The sequence below is a fragment of the Channa argus genome, chromosome 19 (genome assembly GCF_033026475.1).
Source record: "Channa argus isolate prfri chromosome 19, Channa argus male v1.0, whole genome shotgun sequence".
Taxonomy (NCBI): Eukaryota; Metazoa; Chordata; class Actinopteri; order Anabantiformes; family Channidae; genus Channa; species Channa argus.
In genome coordinates, this window is record NC_090215.1 from 7724751 (window position 1) to 7750480 (window position 25730).

Genomic DNA, 25730 nt, shown 5'->3' on the forward strand with positions numbered 1-25730 from the left:
GGAAGAGGAGACGTCACCTCGTATACGGATAGTGGTGAATGATTGGCCCCGCCTCTTCTGAGGAGGAGGCCGCCAGTACAGTTGGGTGGTGGAGTTCGGTTGAATCTGCGGAGAGGAGAAACTACAGCAGGAGGAAACGCACTCTGTCGCTCTTATTTGCACAATTATAACAGCCTATTCCCTTTATCATGGCGTGTCACAGTCCGTACAGAGCTCCCCCACATATGAACGCTCCCCCGGACCAAGGCTTTCTGTGGAATATCTTCCAGAGGTGAGTAAAAAACACGTAGTGTTTCGCCGCAATGAAAACTGCCGTCGGAGAAGAAGGAGAGAGCGGGATGGCTGGGTGGGTGTTGGTTGTGAAGCATATGTCATTCTAACAGCTTTTCTTTTTTGTCTTAACCCTCTTAAAACTGTGTTTTGGCTGCGAATAGGTCTCCGCGGTGAAATTAGTGATTCAAGCCTAAAGTTGCCCCTTAGTTGTGAAGCTTCCTGGAAATGACTGTGTACAGTTCACGCTTTAGCTGGTACACGTCACTGAGCAGGTCACAACACATTACATTGCACTGGGTTAGTGACACATATATTTATTATTAAATTATTGGATTTTTATGTAGTATTGCTGGCTCAATCAGTGAACTGAGAGTTTGCAGAGAGTTGTTGGGGGACCTCTAGGAGTCCTTGAGGGGTTTTCCTTTGCCTTCCCAGCAGAAAGAACGACAGCTTTATGTTAGATTTTTCATGTATAATGGAGATTCAGGACCATGATTCATGAATGACTTCTTCTGTGTCCCTTTATCTGTTTCTGCACTAAGTCAGCAGTGAAAATGTACCTGAAGATGGAGTTTCATAAGAAAATAAATCTGACAATTGTTGGTCTTTGTGATACAGTGTATCTAATCATGAGAGGTTGAACTGAACACTGGAAACACTGTTTTGCAAATTGCATTTAATATTCTGTTGTACCCTGCACAACTGTTACAGTTTCAGTGACTGTTTTCAACACCATTGACAATTTTTAATATCACTCCAGCTTGAGTGAAAACTGTTTCCGCAGCTGAGAAGGTCATAGTAGTAGACAGAGAGGGAAATAGATGATATGCTTCAGCCTGTGGTAATAGTAAGCTATAGAGTTACGTAATACTGCAGAGAAATTTTTCCTTCTGCTTTGCTTTCTCACAACATTGAGTTGCTGCGGGCATTGAAAGGCTTGAAATACCCTACCTGAATAATTTATCTATTACACAAAAGTCGTTAGAAATCCGCTGTGATGTAAACATTTCATCTGATATATATATCTTCTCTTTATCCTTCTCATGCACTCGCAGTCTTTCTTTCCCAGCCATGCAAACAGCAATTGTCATGACTCTCTCACTAATGATGTACACATTGAGTCATCATCACTCCTCCCAAACCCAAACAGCCTGACTTTCATGAATTCACATGCAGTCACTTCTCACATGAACATTGTGCTGCCTCATCTGCCACCGCTCTGTGAATCTATGTCTGGCCAGTGTTGGAATTCCCTCTGTCATATGATCAGAGTCAATAAAGCAGACTTGATGAGGGAGGTCATTCATGCACACAATCTCACACACACACACACCTATCAATCTATGACTCACCGTCCCCCTGATGTACTGCTTTTGGAAATCCATTCAGGAATCCCTTATTTTATCCTGACTAATCATAAACATGTCTTTCTGACTGGATTTGAATTGTTCATTCTCAAAATGTTGTCCAGAGTGAATTGTAAAGGTGCACTGCAGTTTTGCTGTGCCTGTTTCTTGATTAAATATATTCAAATCCAAAGCTCTAAATTACTCATGATGTTCTTTCTTTCCTGCCTGTGTGAATGGTGCCGGTATGACAAAAACGTTGCCGCCCATCCCAACATCAAAGTTGAGTAGTCTTTATATTGATAATACAATAGCAAGTCTGCTACTACAGCATGAATAATTGACATTTGATAATTTTCGAACACATAGTGAAAACTGCTTTGAAGATCTCAGGATCCATGAAATATGTGGCTGTCCTATTGGAAACAGATTTCTAAACTTAAATCGTAGTTAAAAATTGAGAAAAAACCGCAGTGGAAAGTAATTCATGACTTGGAAGGTTTTGTGAATGCAGCTTTAATTTGGAAGAGCTTACTCTTCCCACCACATAAGCCACAGGCACATTGCCTTACTTTCGGACTTTTAATGTGGAAAGTAGGGCAGGTTTTGTTCCGGGAATCATATTCCAATTGTTTAATAGGAAACAGTGAATCATGGGAAAATCTGAGCAGTATAAACCTCTGGGTCATGGTTTGTTATGTTGTCCTGCTGTTTTAGGTGTGAGTTCTGTATTTGACAGTGTGAAGATGGGAACAGCAGATGGTGAACTCTCTGTGCTGCAGGCGAGAAGGAGTTTTTATAAAGATTTCACTTTTTCAGCTTGGTTTTTGTGAACATCTGACAAAGTAACCTTACCTGAGGCTGCGTGAATGAGTTAGTGAGGGGAAAGGAGAAAGGAGGAACTGTGGAGAACTGAATACACAGACTTCTTTTAGTTAATCTGTGTTTAGTACTGCGTTTAGCACTGTGACAAAGCTCTCATTTATGAGAGCTGTTTTTCTCCCCGAGGATACGTGGAAAGTGTCTTTGCATTTTTTTTTTCCTTTAATTTAGACAGGGAAAGGTAAAAACAGGTATACACACAGGCTGGTGACCGAATAGAAAACCATGACACCAGCAGGCACGGGGTTAAAGCGGCACATAAAGTGTCACAGCTGGCAGTGGAATCATAGCCCTTAAAGTTTGTGAGGGTCCCTGTGTTTTTTTTTTTTCTGGGGATCCCCATCCCCCTCTTGTACTCTTCTCTTTTGCCAGTGTTCACAGTGTGTTGAATGTACTCTGTGTTGACATGTTGGACTAGGCAGGTTGCTAAGGCACAGCTGAGTCACCCAACGTCAGGCCAAATTTTATAACTTTGAAACTTGTTAGTTGTGTCATAATCCAGCCTGTTAATGTTTTTGTGTCTGCAACTTAGAGACATAGATTTATGCCTGAATAGGGCTTATAAATTATTGGCATGAGGGACTTTATCTGAAGGAGTTCTTCCTCATGTTTGCCCATTCAAGAAGATATTTCTAGTTCTAGTGAAATATCACATAACAGACCTTATAAAAAGCTGTGAAAAATGTCTGCAACTTGAGTAATACAGTTTTTAATGGAGTTTGTTTTCTTTACTGAAGATCAATGTTGGGTTGTAATACATTACTACTAATGTGTTACTGTAATAACAGTACTATTCTTAATAACAATTAGTGCAAAAAGTTAAAAACAATATTTCAGTAGTAATAGTATAGTTACCGTCTTATGTTTATTCTCACCACATCAAAGATTGATTTGACATTTGATACATTTGACAATCTGACATTTAATATTTGTGGTTGTTGCGCTTGCACACGTCACTATTAGAAGCACCATGAGCAGTAAGCTGGCTGGAAGATGGGAGTGCATACATTTAGTATCTGGAAATATTCCCATTACTTTGATTTTGTCGCGCTGAAAGGTTATAAGGTCATAAACATGTAAATTGTGTTCAGATCCTGGTCGAATTCTTTTCACTGCAAAAAACATGACAAACCTCATGAAACACACAGATGGATAGCAAAAAAGATTGCACTGGCAACAACAGACTAGTTAAATATCTGCAACACCTGGTTGCACACATTAACTTACCATCACTTACCATTTACCATTTACTGATCTTCCTCATGAAGTAAAGTCAACTCTGAGCCTTTCTGTAGACAGCCGCTCTGTTGCATGTCCAGTCCAGTCTGTTGTTGATGTGAACCAACATGTTTGTACCCCTCCACCACCTCCACCTTCTCACCCAGAATAGAGATGGCATTGAGTCTGCTCGTAGTCCTCCTGAAGTCCACCATCATCTCTTTGGTTTTAGCCTCATTCAAGATGAGCTGATTGTATCCACACCAGTCCACTAAGCCTCTGTATGCTGCCCCCTCACCACCACTGATACAACCCACCACTGCAGAGTAGTCTGAGAATATTTGAAGGGGACAGAAATCAGAGTTTTACTGGAAATCAGAGGTATACAGGGTGACGAGGACGTGTGATAGGACTGTCCCCTGAGGTGCTCCTATGTTGCTGACCACCCGGTCTTAAACACATTCCCGCCGCCCAACAAATTATGGTCTGTCGGTCAAGTAGTCATTCCAACCTGGGGGCAATAATCAAACTGCAGTGGGTCCAAAGACTTTCTCACCTGAGGACTCAATGCGACTGTACCGGTCTTGCTAGAACTTTCTTGATGTGTGATATGAGAGCTACTGGTCTGTAATCATTGAGGGCAGATGGAGAGGATTTCTTAATTGGGAGGTAATGGAATAATGGTAATGATTCTAGTTTTAGGTATTGGGTCAGATACTCCCTTTGTGTACTTGGACTTGTAAAACTTCACCAATACCGCAATTTTTTCCACCTTTTCCTTATGGAGGCTCTACAGTCCATCTTGCCTTTTCCTCTGCATTAAGGATCTCGCCCTAAATTTGCGCTTGTCTTGTGTTTGACTTTTGTTTTTCGTTTTGTTCTTTTCAGTGGATTTTGCTCTGATAGTTACTGGATGCATCCATATATTGCCTGGCACAAGAACACAATGTCTTTCATTCAGCTTAACTACTCAGTGGATTCATAAGGATTTTACTGTCCAGTGAGTCAAACTATAAGTACAATACTTTAAGACTGATGTCAGTATCGACAAGTACTCTAATGCATGTACTTGTAAGTAAGTAATTCCTTTCGGCTTATCCCGTGAGTTCAGGGTCGCCACAGCAGATCATTGTCCGCATGTGGATTTGGAAGTTTTTACTCCGGATGCCCTTTCTGACGCAACCCTCCCCAATTTCTACCGGGCTTGGACCGGTACTGCATACTAGGGAGGGGAATGGGCTGTTAGGGGTTCAGTGTCTTGCCCGGAGACACTTCAACAAATAGCCAGATTGAACCACTCACCCTTTGGTCTGTGGACGACTTACTTTACCAACTGAGCTACAGCTGCCCTAACTTGTATTTTGTGATTATTCGATACTATAGATACAGGCAGACAGGGGAGAGAGAGATAAGCAAAAAAAGGTCAGAATCAAAATAGCAGACGCCACTCTAAACTACGTTATGCTTAATGCCGATCTATGACTTCTTTAGAGAACACTTCTCTGAAGCCAGAAGCTGTCTTTTTGTTTTGGTTTCACACTTATCACTTTAGAAATATGTTACACTGAAATTCTTGAAAGCTGACACTATGCTGGTAGTCCTAAAAGTTATTTTAATGCTTGCCAACATGCAGTCTGATTTTGCTGTCTTAGGATTGATGTACACATACATACATACACACATACGCACGCACACTCTTCACTTGTCAGGCTGGTCTCACGGAAGCTACAAGAGTACAAGTTGCCTTGTGTATCGGATTCCAAGAGCTCCATTCACTTTCAGTGAACTGTTGAAATACTAACACGTGTGCAGGAGGATAATGTTTCAGCTGGTGAGTGCTGATGCTCACTGCTATTGTGTGTTGGTGTGAGGGTTTAAACACAGCCAGTGTCTAATCAGTGTTTTCCTCCCCAGGGTCGACAAGGACCGGAGTGGAGTGATATCAGACTCGGAGCTTCAGCAGGCCTTATCTAATGGTTCGTATTAGTGTCTGACTGGTTTTTTTCACCTTCAGTTTCTTAATTCCTACCACGCCAAATGTAGTTTTTATTTCTGATTTCTGGACATTATTTCTGGTTTAATATCCCTCTGTCTCCATCTCTTGTCCTTTCTTCTCTGACTTTGCCCCATTTTTATTACTCTTTCTCTGCATCTTTTTTGATCCCTCTGTCTCTCCCCAATCTCCTCGTTACACACCATTGCTCTCTGGCACACTTTGATTTAAGCAGCTGACAGGTCTAAGCACAAAATGGATTGGCATTTTATTTTTATCCCAGACCGGTGGGTGAACTGAATAAAAACGTTTTATTTTTGTCCCGAAACAACAGAGAAGCAAGTTGAAAGTTTATCAGTGTAGCTTTAAAGAACACACAAAGACATCTCACTGTCCCTGTGATGACAGCCAGCTGAACACTGTGCTGACTGCCTTTGTATTTTTTATGATTTACACATTAACAAACAAATCTACTTTTAAAGTCTTTCAGATATGGGAAAATTAATATGTAATTTGACTAACAAGATACATACATCTACAGGATGAAGTTGCAGCAGTTAGGTCTAAATTTGTGCCTCTTTGATGTTAGCACCCAATATGTTCAAGATATTACTAAAAACAGTACTAAACATTTTGTAACATTGGTGGTGGCATAATAAAAGTGTGCTTGTACAGTTTTTCAGAAACATCGGTTAAGCTTCATCACCAGATTAATATCCAAAATTACTACAATAATGACTAATTCGTTTGCATTATATTGTGGAAACATTTTTGTCTCATTAATTCTCAAGTCATGAACATTACACAGCAAATAAATACGTACAATTTTTTGTGTCTGCTCAAATGAACTACTGTAGCTTTATTCATCTATAAGTTGTGTACACTACTGTAAGCTGCAAACATTAGTGTGTTTGCCCTATTATCTTACCATGTACAGTATAACTACATTGCTACACATCTGACCAGCTCATGCCATATTGAACCGCATATTGTGATAATTTCTCCCCCTGGTAAAAATTGTATGTATACGCCATAATGTGGGCCTCTTACAAGTTAATTAATTACAAGTTAGTTAATTAATTAATTCTGAAAAAAGGTTTTATCTGTTCTTTGGAAATGGCAACAAATAAGAACTGAAACAAACTTTTTTTTTTTTTAAATTGCATCTGAAACGCAGAACAACAAAGGGTGAAAACTTGAATCAAATATTTTTCAGCAGCTCAAACATAAACATAAAAATATTGGAAGGTGTTCGTGACATCAACAGCCGTAACAAACTCCTTTAATTCAGTAAGGCTTGTCAGCATCTTTAAAAAAAGAAAAATGACCTGAATTTTATCGCGATAAGTACAGACATTAACTGATATGGGGAATTTTTTTTGCTTAGCTCCTTTACAGACTGCAAAATGGTTGTCAACTACAAATGAGGAGACTCCTGTTTGTCTCAAATTAAGTTGCTAATGCTAGCATAACACTTTGAATCAGGGGTGGGCAATTCCAGTCCCTGAGAGTTAAAGCTTTTCTTATTTTCTAGCTGTCCCTGCTCTAATTACTGCTGATTACCTAGATCAGTGTGTTTAGTTAATCAAAAGGGGAAAGATAACGGTGGTGCAGAGAGAAAAAATATTAACATAATATAAAAGCCATATACTGTAGCTTTAAGGAAAATTATTTTATAACTTTAAAACTTTAAATAACTTTATATTTATTGAGCAAAAACAGAAAAGCATAGCAATTGTGTTTTCTAAAAGATTGAACATGGAGAAGAAACAAAAGAAGAAAATTCAGATAGAAAACAGGGATAAAACCTGAGGATTACAGCTGATAGTGATACAAGTGCAATTGCTCTTAGCTCAGGAGAAGGAGGATTCAAACAGGATTATAGGTTAAGTTCACAGTGAGCCTATTGACTCAAAAAAGTATATTTGTGATTCTGCAAAGCATTGGGGTGAGCAGTGTTGAATACATCATACAGGTTATCTGCTCTGCTCAAAGCCTTGCAAGTAATGTCAGTGTTACACTTGCATGATGTGCAAAATCGCATCATGCTGGTAAAATATTGGATTTCATAGCCTTACAGAACACTGCAGCAGCATTGTGTCTTGACCTTGCTCTTCAAACAGACAGCAGGGTTGAAGTACAGTAATGAATGAGGAGGTATATATTTCAGAGAGCATATTTGAGAAACAGTACCACAGGTTGATGTATGTCTTCTCATTAAAATATTAATATATTTCCTATCTAGTTTTCAAGTGAACTGGTGGGGCAGGTTTTCAAAGACTTTCCAACAAGTTGATCTGCTCAGAAACCCCATTTTTTCTGAGTACTTCAGTGGAAAGCAATGAAACATTAAAGCAAGCAGCAGCAGTGAAAGAAGCTGTTATCGGCCTGCACAGTGGCTCTGGCTCCACATACTGATTAGTGTTTGTACATGTGTACACTCTTGTAAAAGTGTATTTTATCTACAGTATGTGTGAGTGTTGTTTATTTTGTCTACGCTAATGCCAAGAATCAGCATGTAGCCTTATTTTCGGACACTTGCACACATACAGGTGCACCTTGCTGTGTATTTGTGTGTAGTGAGCGGCAGGTTTACCAGTCTGGTCTGTGCCAGCTCATTGTGATATGAAACAGAGCCAGTAAATCCAACAGACACACTGCACTGCATCCTGTCCTGCAGTTGACTCGCTACAGCAACCAACGCTGTCACGCTCCTGTGTGTCGTGGATCTACTGGCCCTGCAAATTCAGCATTTATTGACATTAGTTTCAGACTGTCAGCCTAGCGTTACCTGTCGCGTTGCTGTTGTCCTTCTTGACCTTGTTCTTCTGCATCTGCCTCTTCTTTTCTTTGCTTTTGTACTCCTCCTCCGTCAGAGTAGTAGAGTGCAAAGGATTTTGAGGCCCTGGAGACTGAGGAGGAAGGCTGGGTGTGTTGGGGCTTTCCTGCTGCTATTGACACTCCTTCATCCTCTGTTGTTACATGCACCACAAACTCTCTTCTTATTGTGCCCCTCAGCACTAAGCCTTTAATGGCTGCATTTTTGCATTTGTGGGGTTGGTAAGACACGTCCTCTAATTTTATGCAGTCTTACATTTGTTTTTTATCATATTGGAAAAACTGCTAATAGGATTTTTCAGCTGTTTCTGATCCAAGTGTTTGATACATTTGAGGCTGCATGGTCTGTATAGTACATGGCTAGCCTACATAAAACTGGATGATTTTTCAAGATGGAATTTTGGAGCATCTTTCCTCTCCCTGTTGCCTCCTCCATCTCCTCCCCGCCTCTCTTATTTGATCTCTCTACATTCCTCAGGACGTTATGGCATCGGTTCAGTTCCTGCTATGTTGACAGTCTGTTTTTCCTCTTTCACTCTAACTTCCTCTCTCGGCCTCTCGCCCATGATCTCTTACTTGCTCCCTCTGTTTGTCCTTCCTCTTTCCTCTCAGTTCCTGGTGTGACAATGTATCATCCCTGATGAGGTTGGCTCTGTGGATATGGAGACATGTTTTTGTTGTGTCTTTCTTATAGCAAATGGTGCAGCATTTGCTTTAAGATAGTATGGAATTTTTGTCCTCCCATCACGCAGCAGCGGATACATAATGCACCAACTTGCTGTCATCCACCCCCACTAAGCTACACACAGATTTATACTCCTACTGCACTTGTTTAAGTGTGTAGGAGCAATAATAGTTTGTACAATGGCTGATATGATTGAGAGAGCACATGCCTGCTTGAATAGCAGAACTGGCCATTGTTGAACTTGAGTATTTTCAGTATCTGAAACTACTTTTTCAGATGTGCAGGTGAACATTTAAAGTTTGTGTGTAAAGGTGATGAATTTCAATTTCTGCTGCAACATTTGAATGGTAGGTTCAGAATTTGGTGTAAACAACATGAAAGCATGGATCCATTCTGCCTATTAACTGCTCTCTAATAATGGTTCAGACTGCTTGTGGAATAAAAGTGTAGGGGATATCTTCTTGGCATTCTTTTGGACCCTTAGCAGCAGTGCTGCAGCCTACCGTAGTATTATCGATGATCATGTTTATCTCTTTATGACCACAGTATACCCATCTTCTGATTGCTAATTCTACAGGATAAAAGCCATGTCACAAAGCTAAAATCATCTCAAACTGGTTTCTTGAACATGACAAATGGCCTCCACAGTCACCAGATCCTAATTCAAGAGAGCACTTTTGGAATATGATTGAACAGGAGATTCACCTGATGGGAAAATCTCCTACGACTGCATGATGCTAACATGTCAATATGGAGCAAAATCCTAAGGAATGTTTCCAGCACCTTGTTGAATCCATGGCACAAATTATTAAAGCAGTTCTGAAGGCAAAGGGGGTCTAACCCAGTACTAGCAAGGTGTACCTAATAAAGTGGTGAATATATATGTTGTAGGAATGTTTACACACAAAGAAGCGTCACTAAGCTCCAGCACAACCGTTACATGTTGCTTATAGACTGTGGTCTGTTTCACTGTAGTTTCCACCAGCCTTCTATATTCCTTCTCTTTCCACCTCACCAGTGTGAGAGCCCAGTGTGTGGACTGGACAGAGGTTGTATTGTTCCAGTTGGCAGTCAGATGCAGACATAGACACACATAAACATCTCAATTAAGGTGACCAACTCACACTGAGCAGCCGCAGTCTGTCTGTCATACGCTGGGGCGGTGGGGGCTACAAGAATTAGTGTGACTGGAAAGGTCACTGTTGACTCTTTTTTTTCCCCCTTGTCTTGTGTAATCTTTCTGAAGAATTTAACGCTGGAACAACATTTTTATAGTTGTTACAAAATGATTTTTACTTTTTTTTGAGGCTCTGGTCCGCCAGTAGATTTAACTTGAGATTGTGAGATATGCAAATTGCTTATTGCACATTTTCCCCACTGTAATTTAAACTGGTAAACGTCACCTCAGGGATTTTACAGTATATAAAATATGGAGAACTAATAAATGCTATGGTTTTTGGGTGAATCACTTGTCAGCACATAAAGTGGTTAAAATCATCTCCATCTTTACTGACAGTGAGCTTCAACTCTCATTTATTCTGTATTCCTGCATATGTTTATGTAATTACCATAATAAGTATTGTTTAAAATACACTGTGTTCTTAGTGGAGCACTTTTAACTTTGTACTTTGTTTGAAATGTTGATATTTGCTTAGTACCTTTCTTAGAATTCAGTATAGTAGAGCTAGGGTGATAAATCCGATTCCAACATGCTAATAATTAGCAGATTAGCAGTAACATTTGCCCTCACACAGTGTGATATAGCATGCCAGCATTCAGTAACAGGAATCCCTTTGAGATTAGCAGGTATTTGGTCATAAAGTAAAGAATTTATGTTACAAATTCTAGCTGATGGTGTCAGTTTAAAGCATCCTTTAGAAGTTATTACCATTCATCCTGAGGAGGAAAATACATATCTAAGACAGATTTAAGAAACAGTCAAAGTGATGAACTGACTGGCTGACTGACACTGCCGGTCCTAGAGCTTCACTATGAGTGTGGAGGAAAAATAGAAGGAATCTTTTTTTCTTTTTTTTTTGCCATTTGGAAACTTCAGTGTAACAAATAGATGAATTATAGCATTATTCATTATTTCTGTTAAGAAAGGAGTGGAGCATTGATGAAAGTGTGTGGCAGTAAATCTGCAAATATACACTTATATCCTGGTGTGTTCCCTTGTCACAAAGCTCACTGAAACGACATGTAACGCTTAGTGAAGATGAGATGAGATGATGCTGTTTCATGGTCTGCAAATAGGGTTGTGGGGAGAAATCTTTGGTCAGTAAAAGTAGCCTAGAGCCTGGTTTAGTTCCTACATCAAAAATTAGCTGTGAGCACCGTATTTAGTTCTTCTTATCACATTACGCTTCCCCTTCTGCTCCTCTGATTTTTTTTCTCAAATGTTTTTCTTTCTTCCATTTTTGTTGTTGTTTTTTTCTCTCATCCTCCCACACTCCTCTGGTCCTGAACTGTTGGCCTGTCTGTAATAAAGTGAGATGGTGACTCAGCAAAGATTTGCTTTGATAATGCCCTGATTAAACCAAATGTCTTGAGAATTCAAAGTGGGGAAGAAGACTAAGCCCACTGTTAAATCAAAGGTGCACAAGTCTTTTTCTGACCATGTAAATGACAGGTTAATTCATGTATGACTGAAGAGGTTGTAGCCTGAAGCCTTTTTTGATTACCTACTTTTGTTTCTGCTGAGATGAAATATGATGCCAGGGGTTCAAAACATTCTCTGAACTCAACAATTAGATACATTCATATGTTTTTAATTCCATCCTTAATATCATTTATGCCATTTGGTGAAAGCGTTTTTTGTTGTTGCATTAGTAGTGTGGGTTGCTCCTGTAGGAATTGTCTACATAGGTAAATTGTTGTTCACTAGCAAAATGTGATCCAGTACAACAAAAGGCACTAGGAGGTGAAACTAAAATGTTACAGTGTATAGATTTATAAATTAAAAGAGGGACTATGGATTGCATACCTAAATTGGATTGGACATGATAGAATATTTTAGTGGCCAAAGAAAAGACAAGCTTCAAAACCTTAAATACCCTTTAATACACCCAAAGACAACTAACATCCAGGGGATAAACAGCAGAAAGGTTATCCTGTACAACACATACTTTGTGAGAAAGTCGCATAGAAAAATAAAAATGTATTTATCTTAAGATGCCTGTTAACATGGCTATAATTACAAAATGACTAATCCAAGACTACAACATTACAATTACATTTATTCTTTTAGCAGACACTTTTATTATAAGCTACTTTCAAGCAGCAAAACCAGACACTAGGAAGAATTTTGGGGCTCTGTGTCTTGACCAGGGAGTATTTCGTATATTAGGGAATATTTTGTCAGGTGGAACCAGGATTTATACCAGTGACCCTGTTCGAGCAGTCATTCACGGACCACAACTGACCTACAGATCCTGTATACTCATAATTGTTACCGGTGTAGCTTTTAGTTGTGTTAAATTTATTCAAAGTTTTGTTTGTGTCTTTAACTCCTAATTTACTGTAGATTTTTTCATCTTTATTGTCATTCTTACAAGAAATCAGTGAATTGGTATTTAACTGGAGGAACTGATCTTTTGTTTTACAGGAACATGGACTCCTTTCAACCCAGTGACAGTCCGCTCCATCATATGTAAGTACCTGCTCGGTCACAAAGCCACCTCATTTGAACACAACTGCCCTTTGTTCTCATAGATTGCATTTTGTATATTTGCCTTCTCTCCATGACAACTGGATAAATTCATTTGAATTGTCTGAGCAGCAGAAACATTATTTTTGGCTTTACTAAGAACTGCTTTAGTGGGAGCCTGCAGCCATCAATAAAGGGAGGAGCTTCAGCAAGAAAATAGAAAAGGTTTTGCAAAGGCAGCAGCTCATTCCCTTGGACTCTATAACTATTGAAGTGTTTTAAAGGCAGTTGAAGTTAAAAGCTTTAAACTCTGCAGTGTAGTTCGGGACCTTCTTGGCAGCTTCTTACCTGCACAATGTATTTTAGACTGTACCTCAGTACACATGCAAACTGTACTTTCTGTACTATGTTTTTGAGTTTTTCCCTTTTGAAATCTGAAAGGATGTGGCTTATTTATTTAAATTTTTTTTTTGTCAGAGCCCTTGCATAATAAAGCCAAAGCTTCCACTTTAAACACAAATATGCTATGCAAGTATATGTCTCAATTGTTCTTTCTCCCCTTTTGTGACTTGCAGACTAAATCCCTCTAATTCCACCGCCTCCCTTTCCCATTGCACCATAATCAGTAAAACTATTGTTTAATAGTCCGTCAGCAAGAAGCATATCCTTTAATAAAACTCCCTTTGTTCGGAGGTAATTGGATTGCAATGCACAGGGCTGAGGAGTGGAGTATTGGTAGGGGGATCAAGCAGCTTTATGTTAAAACACAACCTTATGAGACAGGAGTTAGTCAAGTGTGAGCAGTCTCTGTCAGACCTTTACTTCAAAGTTCTTTAACAGTACTTTTTTATGTCATTCTTTCTAAATGTGTGCCAAAGACCAACATGTCTAGAGTTATGTATAAGTCTGATTGTATGTGAGAGAGTGAACTATATCAACATAGCTTGTTCTCAACCATGTCATTCTTTACTTTAGCCATGTTTGATAGGGAAAATAAAGGTGGGGTGAACTTCAATGAGTTCGCTGGTGTCTGGAAATACATCACAGACTGGCAGAACATCTTCAGGAACTACGACAGGGACAACTCCGGCTTCATTGATAAGATCGAGCTTAAACAGGCTCTGACTGGATTTGGTGAGCAGCAATGATTCTATGTTTGTACAATAACTGTGGTTAAGAGCTTTGTGGCTGTTTCTAGAAGTGTACATTCTCTGGGTCAGAATGTCAGCTTGTATCTTTTCAGTAGTTGTGTGTGTGTATATGGATAAACCAATCATTTCAAATTCAATGGCTGCTAATGTCATGTATATACAATCTCACATACGGTTACCTTTGTGTTGGGCATGTAGCTCCAACTTGCCAATGCAGTGGAAAAAGGCACGAATCCGAAATTGATATTTAGCTTAAAAAAACTTTAAAAGATAACCTAATCACAGAGAAATGTATCTTTGCATATTATTAAAATCTGTCAAAAACTGTAAGACTTTTTGTCTTTATTGTAAGTAAACCCAAATTAGCTGATATGGGAGCAGCGAAATTGCACTTTTTGACACTGCTAACGAAAGGCCTGTGTTTGTGTCTTCTGCTGTCTTAAAGAAGTGACAAGCTGAGCTGCATTGCTTAAAGCTAGGGGGATTTCTCTGTTAAACCGGTGTGTACTAGTCATAATGGCAGTTGCAGTACTTGAGGAATACCTTCTAGTACTGCATATACTAGCATGTCTTAACTACTGCCAAAACTTGTTCATCAACCTCATTCCTCTGTGTGTACAGTAGGCATTTATAATCATCTCACGAAGAAGCCAAATTCCATTTGAACAAAAGACACCTTTGGAAGGGTGAATGTGTAGGATGTGTTTACTTGATGACTATATTGATGATGGTTGTTATGTGCAGGTTATCGTTTATCAGACCAGTTTTACGGCACGCTGATAGAGAAGTTTGACCGCCAGAGAAAAGGACAAGTGGCCTTCGATGACTTCATCCAGTGCTGTATTGTATTACAGGTGACAGACTCACACCATATCATGCGATGCTTCTGTATGTAGGCAAATGCATATAGAGAATATGATGTACTTTGGTTTAGCACTTTCATCACACCAAAGCGACTCTTGCTTTTTAAGATTCAAGGGGGAATTTTAAATTATTTACATTTAATAAATGCATTTGAATCTTTTCTTTCACATTATAAATCACCCAAGGAAGCTCCACTTCAGCTTGTTTATCCAATTTCTATAATTCTATGCTCATACAATTATAGTGAAAGCTGCTACCTGTCCCATTAAAGTCTTCAGGTACTGTATGATAGTAATATAACAAGAAAATGCATTACTATGTTAAGTTATAGCTTACATTACATGTCAACCATTCACTTTGGCTTTTTTCTAAGCCAAATTTAAATGAGTGACCTTGTTTTGATATATTTGCATCTCTTGAGGTACAGGGTAAATAGTTCAAGCATTTGTACTGTACTTGACTGAAAAGCGTTGATTATTCATCTATATTCATCTATATTAAAAAATAAAATATAAATCTGTATCCATAAAAACAAAATCACTATGTTCCCTCCTTTTACACAGAGGTTGACTGATGTGTTCAGGCGGTACGATACAGACCAAGATGGTTGGATCCAGGTTTCATATGAACAGTATCTATCCATGGTCTTCAATGTCGTATAATGCAAATGGATCATTAAAGAAGAGCACAACTGGACACAACTGTGCCAAAGCTGCCGGCGCCTCCTGGATGTCTGCCGTGGTGGACACTACAAGATTTTTTAAACTTGATTTTTAGCCCCAGTTGGGCTGTTTCTCATTAGCTTATAAAATGGACACAATAAATATTAGTGAAACCTTTTTGCGTTTGTAATATTCACAATATGAAAGCATTTGTATGAAAGTACAATGCGTGATGTATGTATAAAAAAAATCTTGTAGTGTTTTGTCTGTTGTCCAATCTGAACAATGTTGGAAATCCCAGGTCATTATGGACACATCTGTCTTTCGGCTTGTCTGTTATTGTCTACAAACTTTTCAATGTATTAACTTTAATTGATACATTTTAAAAAATAACTTGAGATAAACAAAAATGCATTGTAGATATGATTTAAGGTGCATTGCATGCTTTTCAGCGAAATCTAATCCCACGTTGAAGCATGCGTCCCCCTTCCCTATGTTGTCCTTAGCCTTGCTCAAAGCCATGTTTACAAAAACTGTGAAAGCAGGTATTGTTCTACTTTGAGATTCACTGACATGCCAGCTTACATGCCATATTTGTACAAACTTGACAGCAAATCCTCAAATGTTAGGTTTTGGTAGAAGGTAAGCATAATCCTTTCAGCTTGTTTTCTGTGCATGATGCCTTAAAACATGTAAAACAATGCAAAAGAGAAATCTTTTATTAAAAAAAGAAAATCTCGTATTGAGTCTGCTTTTATTATTTACGGGACATCATACCCACGTTTCACTGCTGACGGAACCATGATTCAACATAGCTAAATGTCGCCCTCCGCTGTATGTTACCGGTTTGTACCACTGCAATGCACCAGTTGGGACCAGAACCTTGTGCGTAGTCGTTGTGTCTGGTGGGGGGGATTAAAGTGTTGCGCATTCTTATCAGAGTTGAAATTAGCTAACATTGTCTTACTACGTTAGGAGTACGTTTTGTCTTTTGTAAAAGTTTTTGTTTGTTACAGGTAACACCTAATTTGTCGAACAGTTCAAGAGTTTTCCATTGGAGTTTCTAGCATTTTTTTTTCTTTTATCATCTTTTTGTTTTTGTGAGCAAATGGCTCTAAAACATTTTCGGTCATTAGGGCCAAGTCTATCGGTCATGCGACATAGTAAAATATGTGAACCGTCGATAAAGGAGATTTTGGTGCCAGCAAAATCCTACAACACAGCAACAACAGGCGAAGACACAAGAACAGGTAACAGCAGCAACATTCTGACCTGCAGTAACCTCATGCTGCTGTAGGCGGCAGCAGAGGCTGCATTAATGTTAGCGCTGATTCTACACACCTGTAGTTCCTGAGCGTTTTTCTGCTTTAATCGTAATGAGAGGACTGTAGTAGGTCTTCAGTAACCCACCCAGAGCCTAAAATCATTTAAATAAATCGTATTGAACATTTGAAATGTTTCAGCATTATTGCTCATTACAACTCAGTTTATCATAATGTGAGAATTGTAGTGCTTTTTTGTCTGTTCACGGGACATGATAGAGGCTTAGCTTTAGTAATAATTATCTTTTATATGAGTTTACTGTTCCATTGATTTTCATTTCATTTTTCACCAATACCCTTGAGTTGTTAAGCAGTAATCACAAATGTAGTTTTCCAGCTATGACATGTTACTGGTTGCTCTCCTAATTTGGACCACTGCTGCTATTTTTAGTTTAGCTTAATAACTTCTTATAACCTTAAGGCGAATTCCACCTCAAAGAAACCTTATGTGAAGCCTAAGAAACAGTTTTAAATTTCTTGTTTTATTCAACCAACAGTTAAAAACAAAGAATATCAGTTTATATAGACTTTTTGCACGATAAATTACAGTTTTCAAAACTACTATTGAAAACATTTTGGCTTATACATTTAGTGCCAGAGAATTACACTGATTACAGAGTACAATGTTGTTGTACTGTAAATTCTTTAAACATAGTGATAGTACCAAAAAGTTGACCATTTATCTGCATTGTCCTGGTACTTTTGTGCATGCTTCCTAGAATAGCAGCTTCAGCCCGATAATACACTGTAACTTTGAAATGAAATTGAAACAACAAAAAAGTGGTTCCACAGTCTGTCACACATTCCATTGTGTGATTATTTTTGTGAGGTGTAGTAGGGTAGAAAGGGCTGCTGTTCCTCATCTCGCTGTATTTTGTTTAGCAGTCCCCTGTCCAACAAACAGTTTTGTTTGTAAGTTATAGATTTAACATGTCCAGCATCTTTGTCTCCCCTGCTCCTCCCTCTTGGACGTTCCCTTTAATTGAAGTTGACAGTTGAATTTTCTGGAAGGACCTCATTCAGTACTGTTTTCTGCTATAGAGGAAACAATGTTATATCAACTGCCTGCTGCAGCCACTCATAAACACTCACACGTACAGATCAAAACGCTGAAGCTACCTCATAATTTCACACCCTATCTTTATTTTATGAAGTCCATTCACATAAGAGGATTTCATTCCCAATTCCATCCCTCCTACTGTGAAGTTTAATGACTGTGGGTTGGCCTCTCTTTAAGTTTTGTGGTCCATATTGGTTTCTGTCTGTGCATCTTCCTCATTCCCTTTCCTTAGTTGCAGGTCAGACTGTGGTCTCAGAGCGAAGGGGGTCCGTGGTTACTGTGGCAATAAACAGGCCTGAGGTGCGCAATGCGGTGAACCAGGAGACGGCAAGGCGTCTGCTGCAGGAGCTGAAGGCCTTCGACAGTGACCCAGACTCGAATGTGGCTGTCCTGCATGGGAAAGGTTAGAGAAGTGTATCGGATAGCATAAATGAAAATGAGCTTTTCACTCTAATACAGAGAGACCAATGGGACTTGCAGATGGGCAGATATTTAAAGAAAAACTGCATTTTGTGTGTGAATAGTGTCCAAACCTGTGTAGAAGTCATGAACAGATAAACTCATTTGACCTAAAAAAAAAAAATTATATGTTAATGAAATTGGAGTTTATATGATTTTTTATTTTTGACTCTGAAATTTACTTAAACTTAAAGCTGAATTAACAATGGCATGATCATAGAAGCATGAGGCCCATTGTATGAGCAAGTTAGAGAATTTGAGGTATAATGAAGATTCATTTTAAACGATGCCAGCATTTATTTTACAACTTCCTGGGCTTGCTTGCTTTCTGCCCCTGCATCTCTTCTGCAGACTTTGCTGCTTACAGTCCTTACAGCTAAAATACAGAGGTGATCTGACTTGTGTTCAAACACACATGCAGGCACACCTGCGAGGTGGTCTGCACTGTGTCAGCTAGCCATGCCAGAATCATGCCACAGCTCCTAATACCTCCAAAAATAATCATCACACACTGAATTGAACACCTTCCCTCAGTGGAAATAATGTCTTCAAGCTGGATCAACCTGCCTGTTATATAAAGTGCACTCCAGCCTCGAGAGACACCAGTGTATACTTTGGTACTTTAGAGGTTGGAGCCTCTCCAGATCACCGCTGCTTAGTGGCATTTATCTGCAAACTTTGTGAGAGATTTTTTAAATTGTATTAAATGTGTTAGCAACAAGTGGCACCGTTGGTTGTCCATGCGAAACTGGCCGTTCTGTGATTCCCATCGTGTCCGTTATGCGATTTTAATCGTCTAACCACACATTGCTGTCAGCAGGTTGTCTTGCATTGCTGCTTCACTCTGACAAGATGACTGACCTTCAGTGGTGATTAGCAGTCTGTCTGTTATAAAATGACAGGCACAAAGGTTCTAGTTTGGATGTAATGTTCCTGAAAGCATAAGGAATCAATTTTGTTCAAATTAGCACCAACACAATCACTCTCTCAGCTCTCATTTTTCAGTGTTGACATTTATTTTTTTTTTTGTTTTACTTCTGAAATTAGAAGTAATTGCTTTCTCCGGGTCTTGAATATGCTGGCATATTTGGATTTCTTTGGATTTCTGTGGTGAGGTACAATCTAGATGTCAATGCAGCTGTGTCACTAAAAGCACTTATTCTGCCTCACTAAGATCAAACCACTTTTAATGTTTGTAAAGCCTCACTGTTCTCACAAAGCACACAGTACAGTCCTGACATTTGTGTTTTTGATTTCACCATCAAGTAACAAACTTCTTTTTAGGAGCTTAGTTCAGTTATAAATGCAAAAAGAAAAAAACATTTTTGCTTTTATAAACCATGAGGAGTGTCTGTGTAGTTTTGGTTTGTCCAGAACCCCCAATGACAGGACATAAGAAAAATGCTCAACTAAAAAGCAAGTAAAGGGATTTGTTTGGACTCTCAGTTCAATAACAAACCTCCTTTAAGAGTCTAAAGGTCTTGCATGAATGGATTATCCCTTCCCGTTTTCTACGCATTTTTTTTTTCCTACAAAGACAAAAGGGTTTAACTTGGGGAGCTTTGTCACATTGCAACTCCCATAAACAGGATGACACAGTGTTTGTCTATAATTGCTCTGCAGTGACCCACAGCTGTAATCAAAGCTTCCAGCTGATGGGTGTTGCTTGTGCATGTGTTCATTATAATCATTTTCATTACTGTTACATTACGGATAGAGGAGGATTTTATGAGTCTCTGCCTGAGCCTGTGACATAGTGTTTGTAAGCCTCTTGGGTAATGTTGTAATTACCACATGAATCCAACGGAAGGGGCTGTGGTTGGAGTATGTTAGTTTCTGTTAATGAGAATATTATGTATGTTCATATGTGTGTGTGAGCACATGCATGATCTGCAACTTTGTATTGGATTTAGGCTTTTTAGGGAATAGAAGCATTTGTGTGCCAGCCGGCCCGAAGCAACCTTCAATCCAAATTGCAGTCTTCAGACTTGAGCTCAACTTGTTGTTTTTTTCATCCTCATCATTTTCCTTTCCTCTCTGACTTTCCAGCTGCCATACTTTGTAATTTTGTGGTCTCTTCCAGGAGGGAATTTCTGCGCTGGTTATGATCTAAAAGAGCTGGCCAATCACACAGCCTCCCTCAAATTGGAGCAAGATGTCACTGAGGGTCCTGGTCCGATGGTGAGCACTGTTTAGGCTGTGTCTGCACTAGTGGGGGTTATATCTATTTCCTTATGATGTTAGGGAGGGCTAAAGACTTCTATAAAATATAAACCCGGAAAACGTTGTCAGACATTTTTCATTGACAAAGATGTCGTCATGCAGTAATGCTGAATAAATGGAATTTCTTCAAACTTGTCTTTGTATAAATGCGCGTGCTTAGAAAATCCTCGCTTTTGGCACACTGCTGTTGCTTGACAAAAGAGTAAGGATCATAACACAAATGATGTACTGTAAGCTATAAAAGCTGCAGCCTCCATAAAATGTTCGGATTGCATGTTAGGTCTTTGGGATTGAGTGGACCTCCTGTGCAGAAAATTATAGCACTGTATCTCTTACAGAATACACAGTGCTTCATTTGTTCAGTAACAGCCAGAACTTGATTCATTTGTTTGTCTTTTGTTTGGCAGTTTAAGAAATGAATCAAGCAATTAAATCTGGAACATTTGTAGTAGATAAAACATTGGACTTAGAGAAACAAAGAAAGCATGAAATGGATAATAAAAATATACATTTACATTGAGATTCTTCAGAAATGCATTGCAGTGACTAAACTGCATTTATCTGTTTAGTTTTGCAAATGGTTCTTAACTATAGAAATTAGTGTTGATAGCTTGTTAACAGTGGATATTTCTTTGATATAGATTTTATTGCATGTAAGCTAGTGGATTTGCACGTATAGCGCACTAATACAGTTTTTCCGCCCCAGGGCCCATCCCGTTTGCAGCTTTCAAAGCCACTGATAGCTGCAGTCAGTGGATTTGCTGTGGCTGGAGGGCTGGAGCTGGCTCTGCTGGCAGATCTGAGAGTGGTGGAGGAGAGCGCTGTCATGGGGGTGTTCTGTCGCAGATTTGGTACGTCTGACACCTCAAGCTACTGCTCCCTTTACCGTTACCTGTCACTGCTGCACTGTTATTCTGCTTGTTGTACTCTTCTATTCTTAGGGTTGGGAGGACAGTACTACTACAACCTACTACTTGTTATTATTTTTTAAATCTTTTGCAATTATTTATGGGATTTCTCAAGCTTTTAGTTAATTACGGATCCTTTGAGACCATCAGAGAATTTTTATTTTAATGTCAGTTGGTGAGCAGCCGAAAAAGCAATTGTCAGGTCAAAAGTTTGCTTTAGCAAGAGTCACATTTACATTTCGTCTTTTTGCGTGCTTTTATTCAAAGCAACTTACAAGTGAGGTGCAAAGCAAAGCAAGCAAAAAATCAAAGTCAGGAGAATTACCTTAAAGCAAGCTAAGGGAGATAAAGATTTTCTTGTTCAAGTGCATAGGAACTTGTGAAAAAAAGTTCCCTCTTCAGCAGCTTCAACCCACTTCAACTAATTATGCATTCCACTTTTTTCCTTAACTGCTACTATGACTACTACTTCTGCTACCTCTGCTGCTACAGACTCTTCATCTGCTAGTAGTGGAACTAATTATTTCCTTGAATTTTATTTTATGCTCTTACATACAGTGGATATGGCAAATACCTAGCAGCATTTCAACATTATGAAAACAAATTTTACTGCAACTGCGTAATGTAGATCTTTATCCACACCGTTACTAATAGTCTTATGCTTGTTGTTGTTGTTATTTTTATGATTATTATTGGTGGTGGTGGTAGTAGTAGTAGTAGTAGTAGTAGTAGTAGTAGTAGCAGCTGCACTGTTTTATAGCTCTCCATTAAAGTATCCTTGTTTTCTTTACATCCAAGTATACATATCTTCTAATGCCAGGAAGTCAACAGTGTTTCTATTTTTCAACTTTTGTTACGCTCTCTCCGTTATCATTCCTGCCTCCTCCTGTTTGTGTGTGAGGCTAGAGTTGTAACTTGATAACGCCAGTGACCATGACCTTTTGGCACCATGGCCAGAGTCTGCTGGGCAGTCTTGATAAGTAGAAGAGGAAGCAACCAGCTGCCAGGTTTCCACCGCAGGTCCAAACTTCTTTTACATATTATTTATGTCACACAATTTCCTCATAAACAACTTTTTCCTTTTTTGCCGTGTCATAGCTTACTGGCATGATTTGGCTATTGACTTGGCTGTAGTTTTAAAAGCAAAAGTAGTACTTTGGATCTTCTTCTGTAAACCTTTTTAAGCGGATTCTGATTTCAGCAAAGTGTGGTTGGCTTCACTGTATACAACTGGCTCTTATTGGACCATTTCAACATCTCCCATATAGCTGTCAATGCTTTAGCCATGTTGCTGGAGGGCTTAAAATATGACCATGGTGTATAAAATCCAACTGTTGTGCTATAATTTACAGGCAGTACGAGATTTGGAGTGTAAACATGCCAAGCTTATTATCCCAGGCCTGTAATTTACCAGTAGAACATCCGGGCATTGCCCTCGTCAGTTCGTCTGTCTGTTCTCTCAGACTGTCTAGTGGCAAGGCCATGCTCCATTGTGTCTGCTGTTGGATGTTTGTTAAAGTTCCTCTTTACAGTCCTTTTTCTAGATGTTGCATTAATTGGAGTTCATTTTCTGCAATGTTCTTTAATTGTGCTTTTGGAGCCTGTTTCACTAGATATGTGAAATGTTCACTTCAGTTTTAAAACTAAATCCTAGATAGAAGATACCTGCACTTCCAATTCTCTGGCTGTCGGTTTTTATTTATTTAAAGAGGAATACAGATTAGGGGAGACAATGGGTTATGGATGCATCTCTGGACACATAGTTGTTTCATCACCAGATTTTGAAATCTCAGTCTACATGTCCCATTGGGTATGTAATTTATCCAGTAATTGCACTTAAACCCCTTCCATCAGTTCTAAACTATGTTTGGAAGGCAGAAATGAGCATTACTGTGGTTCAAACACATTAAGTTGCACATTTCCTCCCTGTAATTAATTTTGTTGATTGTCTCATAGACTTGTTTGTCAACACATTTGAGTCTTTTCCTTCAGCTTAATTGAAACCACTGTGGTTTTTAATTCAGATGTGTCTGATTTTGTAGAGTGACTATTACTGGTATGCTGAATTTTGTTCATTTTTTATGCCCATATCCATACAGTTGTGGGATGCACAACCAGCATCTTCACCTTTTCTAATGAACTTTTTTAAATGGAGTCTAACATATAAAGACACTGTGCTTGTGTATTCCAGTGTAACAAATCATGATCGCAATCTGATAGGGAATGATGGGAATGACAACATGCCTCTTCCTCCAAGAAAAAGTTTTGCATAAAGTTTTCAACATGCTACTTAATAGTAAGATAATCATCAGGCCAAACACCAAGATATTTCTAACATATGTCATGAGTTTTTTTTTCCCGTCAGTTTTCTGTTCTTTCTCAAAATAACAGAAATAAAAATAGAAAATAACATAACCTTAGTTCTGTCAGCTTTCAGTATGAATTTTAACAGTATGAATTTAATAGTTCAATTCTGCAACCGATTTTTGGTCGGGCACAGATGGCTGCAGCCGGAGGGAATCCCTGGTGGCTTTGGAGCTGAAAAACCCTCTGAGGCTCGCTGTACCACTCTGATGTGGGCCAATGGCAACCACAAGGATTTGACAGCTTTCTGGCACGTGATTGGCTGCCGAAACTGTGGCTTCCTGTCTGGGGCCCCTCTGCCCAGCCAAGGAGGAAATGAGAAGGAGGAGATGGTTGCGTCACAGGAGTCTGGTTTTAGTGTCTACTGCTTGTTGAATGTTAAGAGACCTGAATTAAAAACCACCATGCTTACCTAATTCCCTATGTTATTTTAGTTCCTTTAAACCAGAGGAACATCACAAAGCAAAGAAAGAGCTACCACCGGAAAAGGAAACTTCAAATGGTTCAATAATACTTCATTCAAGGATTTTTCTTTAAATGGGGTAGCCTAGAATAGACCCTGTTGTGGATTGTTACACTATTGGTTTTTCTGTTTGAAGTAGAGAGCACCAAGTGGAAACCATCCACCATGCCTCTCCCACACTTAACCCGTACATACACTGGTTGTATTTGTACCTTTGTGGGAACACTGATTGTGCATTTCTTAGCTCCTAACCTAAAATCCTAAAGTCACCTAAATTTAACTTTATCGTGAAACTAAAAGGGCGAGAATAGGCCAAATTGTCCTCACAACAATTGTAAAATAATAATAATAATAATAATAATTCACACAACAATCTACAGTAGACACATATGCACAGAGAAGCCTGCAAAATCTACCCTTTCTCTCCCCAATTTTAAATTGTGTCGCATACCTGGATGAGGGACAGATGACAAGTGCCAAAGAAGAAGACACATGCTGAATAGAAATAAAACCTCATTCCAAAGCTGACATAACATCAGCCAATTCAAACACCTGCTCACTGAGTTTGAAACTGAGTGACATAGTCCAGTGATTACATCATCTTCCCTCAAAACTAGCCCTCCTAAAACTCCCAGTTTTTTCCATAAAGACTTAATGGAAGTTACATTTATGCGCTGCTGAGATGGAAAACAATCAGTGTTACAAGTGGATAAGTTAGTAAAACTATGACTGACATTATTTAGGGGCAAAACAGGGAGACATTTAGTGATGTCCAGGCTCTTTGTGTTCCTAAAACAATATGATCATTTTGTAAAAAAAAAGAAAAGCTTCTCTGAAATTTTCATGATTTAAAGCCATATTTAGACCCTTGGTGGTCCTGGATTATGTTCTTGTGCAGACTAAAGGTTACACAGCCCTAGTATTAACTCAGCAAGCTAAATACATAAAATCATGTTAGCTGTGTGGCTCTCATCTCTGACCCAGCCCAAGTGAGCTATTTTCCTGGCCCTACTTTGAGTATTTCAAAGTAAGCCAACGAAAAAGCTTCTTCTGTCCACTTAGTCTGCAGTTTTCCGGAAATCGTTAATCCACTTCAAACCTAATCGCATTGCCCTCATGGGAGGACATTGTACTGGGTTTTGTTTTGATGTGGTCAGGATGCCTGCAGCACCAGCAGCAAACCAGAACATCTAAGTGTGTCATGTTTCACACCTTGTTCTCAGCTTAGTAGTAGCTGAAGATCGTGAACATGACATCCAAAGAAGTGCCGTCTGCTCTAGTGGTATTTTATTACAATATAAAGTACACAAATATTGATTTTCTAAAAAAATTAAATAAATAGGAAAGCTTTATTTAAAAGAATGGTTACC

The 25730-nt window shown here is 39.0% G+C and overlaps 2 protein-coding genes and 1 long non-coding RNA gene across 4 annotated transcripts in view; all 3 read left to right on the top strand.

The window, feature by feature from the left end:
- Positions 1-54: 54 nt before the first annotated feature.
- Positions 55-16301, top strand: pdcd6 (programmed cell death 6). Its single transcript, XM_067486441.1, has 6 exons — positions 55-271; positions 5634-5695; positions 12843-12887; positions 13860-14018; positions 14780-14889; positions 15463-16301. The coding sequence occupies exons 1-6, from the start codon at positions 189-191 to the stop codon at positions 15559-15561; spliced, it is 558 nt and encodes a 185-aa protein (XP_067342542.1). The 5' UTR covers positions 55-188; the 3' UTR covers positions 15562-16301.
- A 135-nt stretch (positions 16302-16436) lies between these two features.
- zgc:101569 (uncharacterized protein LOC449822 homolog) overlaps positions 16437-25730 on the top strand; it is a 37434-nt gene continuing 28140 nt past the window's right edge. Inside the window, exons 1-4 of one of the 2 annotated variants that reach the window (XM_067486440.1) lie at positions 16437-16811; positions 18176-18346; positions 20486-20583; positions 21332-21476. In XM_067486440.1, the coding sequence (XP_067342541.1) occupies positions 16670-16811; positions 18176-18346; positions 20486-20583; positions 21332-21476 (556 nt within the window). In that variant the 5' untranslated portion in view covers positions 16437-16669. The remainder of the gene's footprint in view (positions 16812-18175; positions 18347-20485; positions 20584-21331; positions 21477-25730) is intronic. The other variant, XM_067486439.1, reaches the window with a different exon arrangement.
- On the top strand, positions 21486-24308 carry LOC137104773 (uncharacterized). The gene is made up of 2 exons (XR_010911740.1): positions 21486-22553; positions 24034-24308. It is a non-coding gene; the product is annotated as an uncharacterized lncRNA (long non-coding RNA).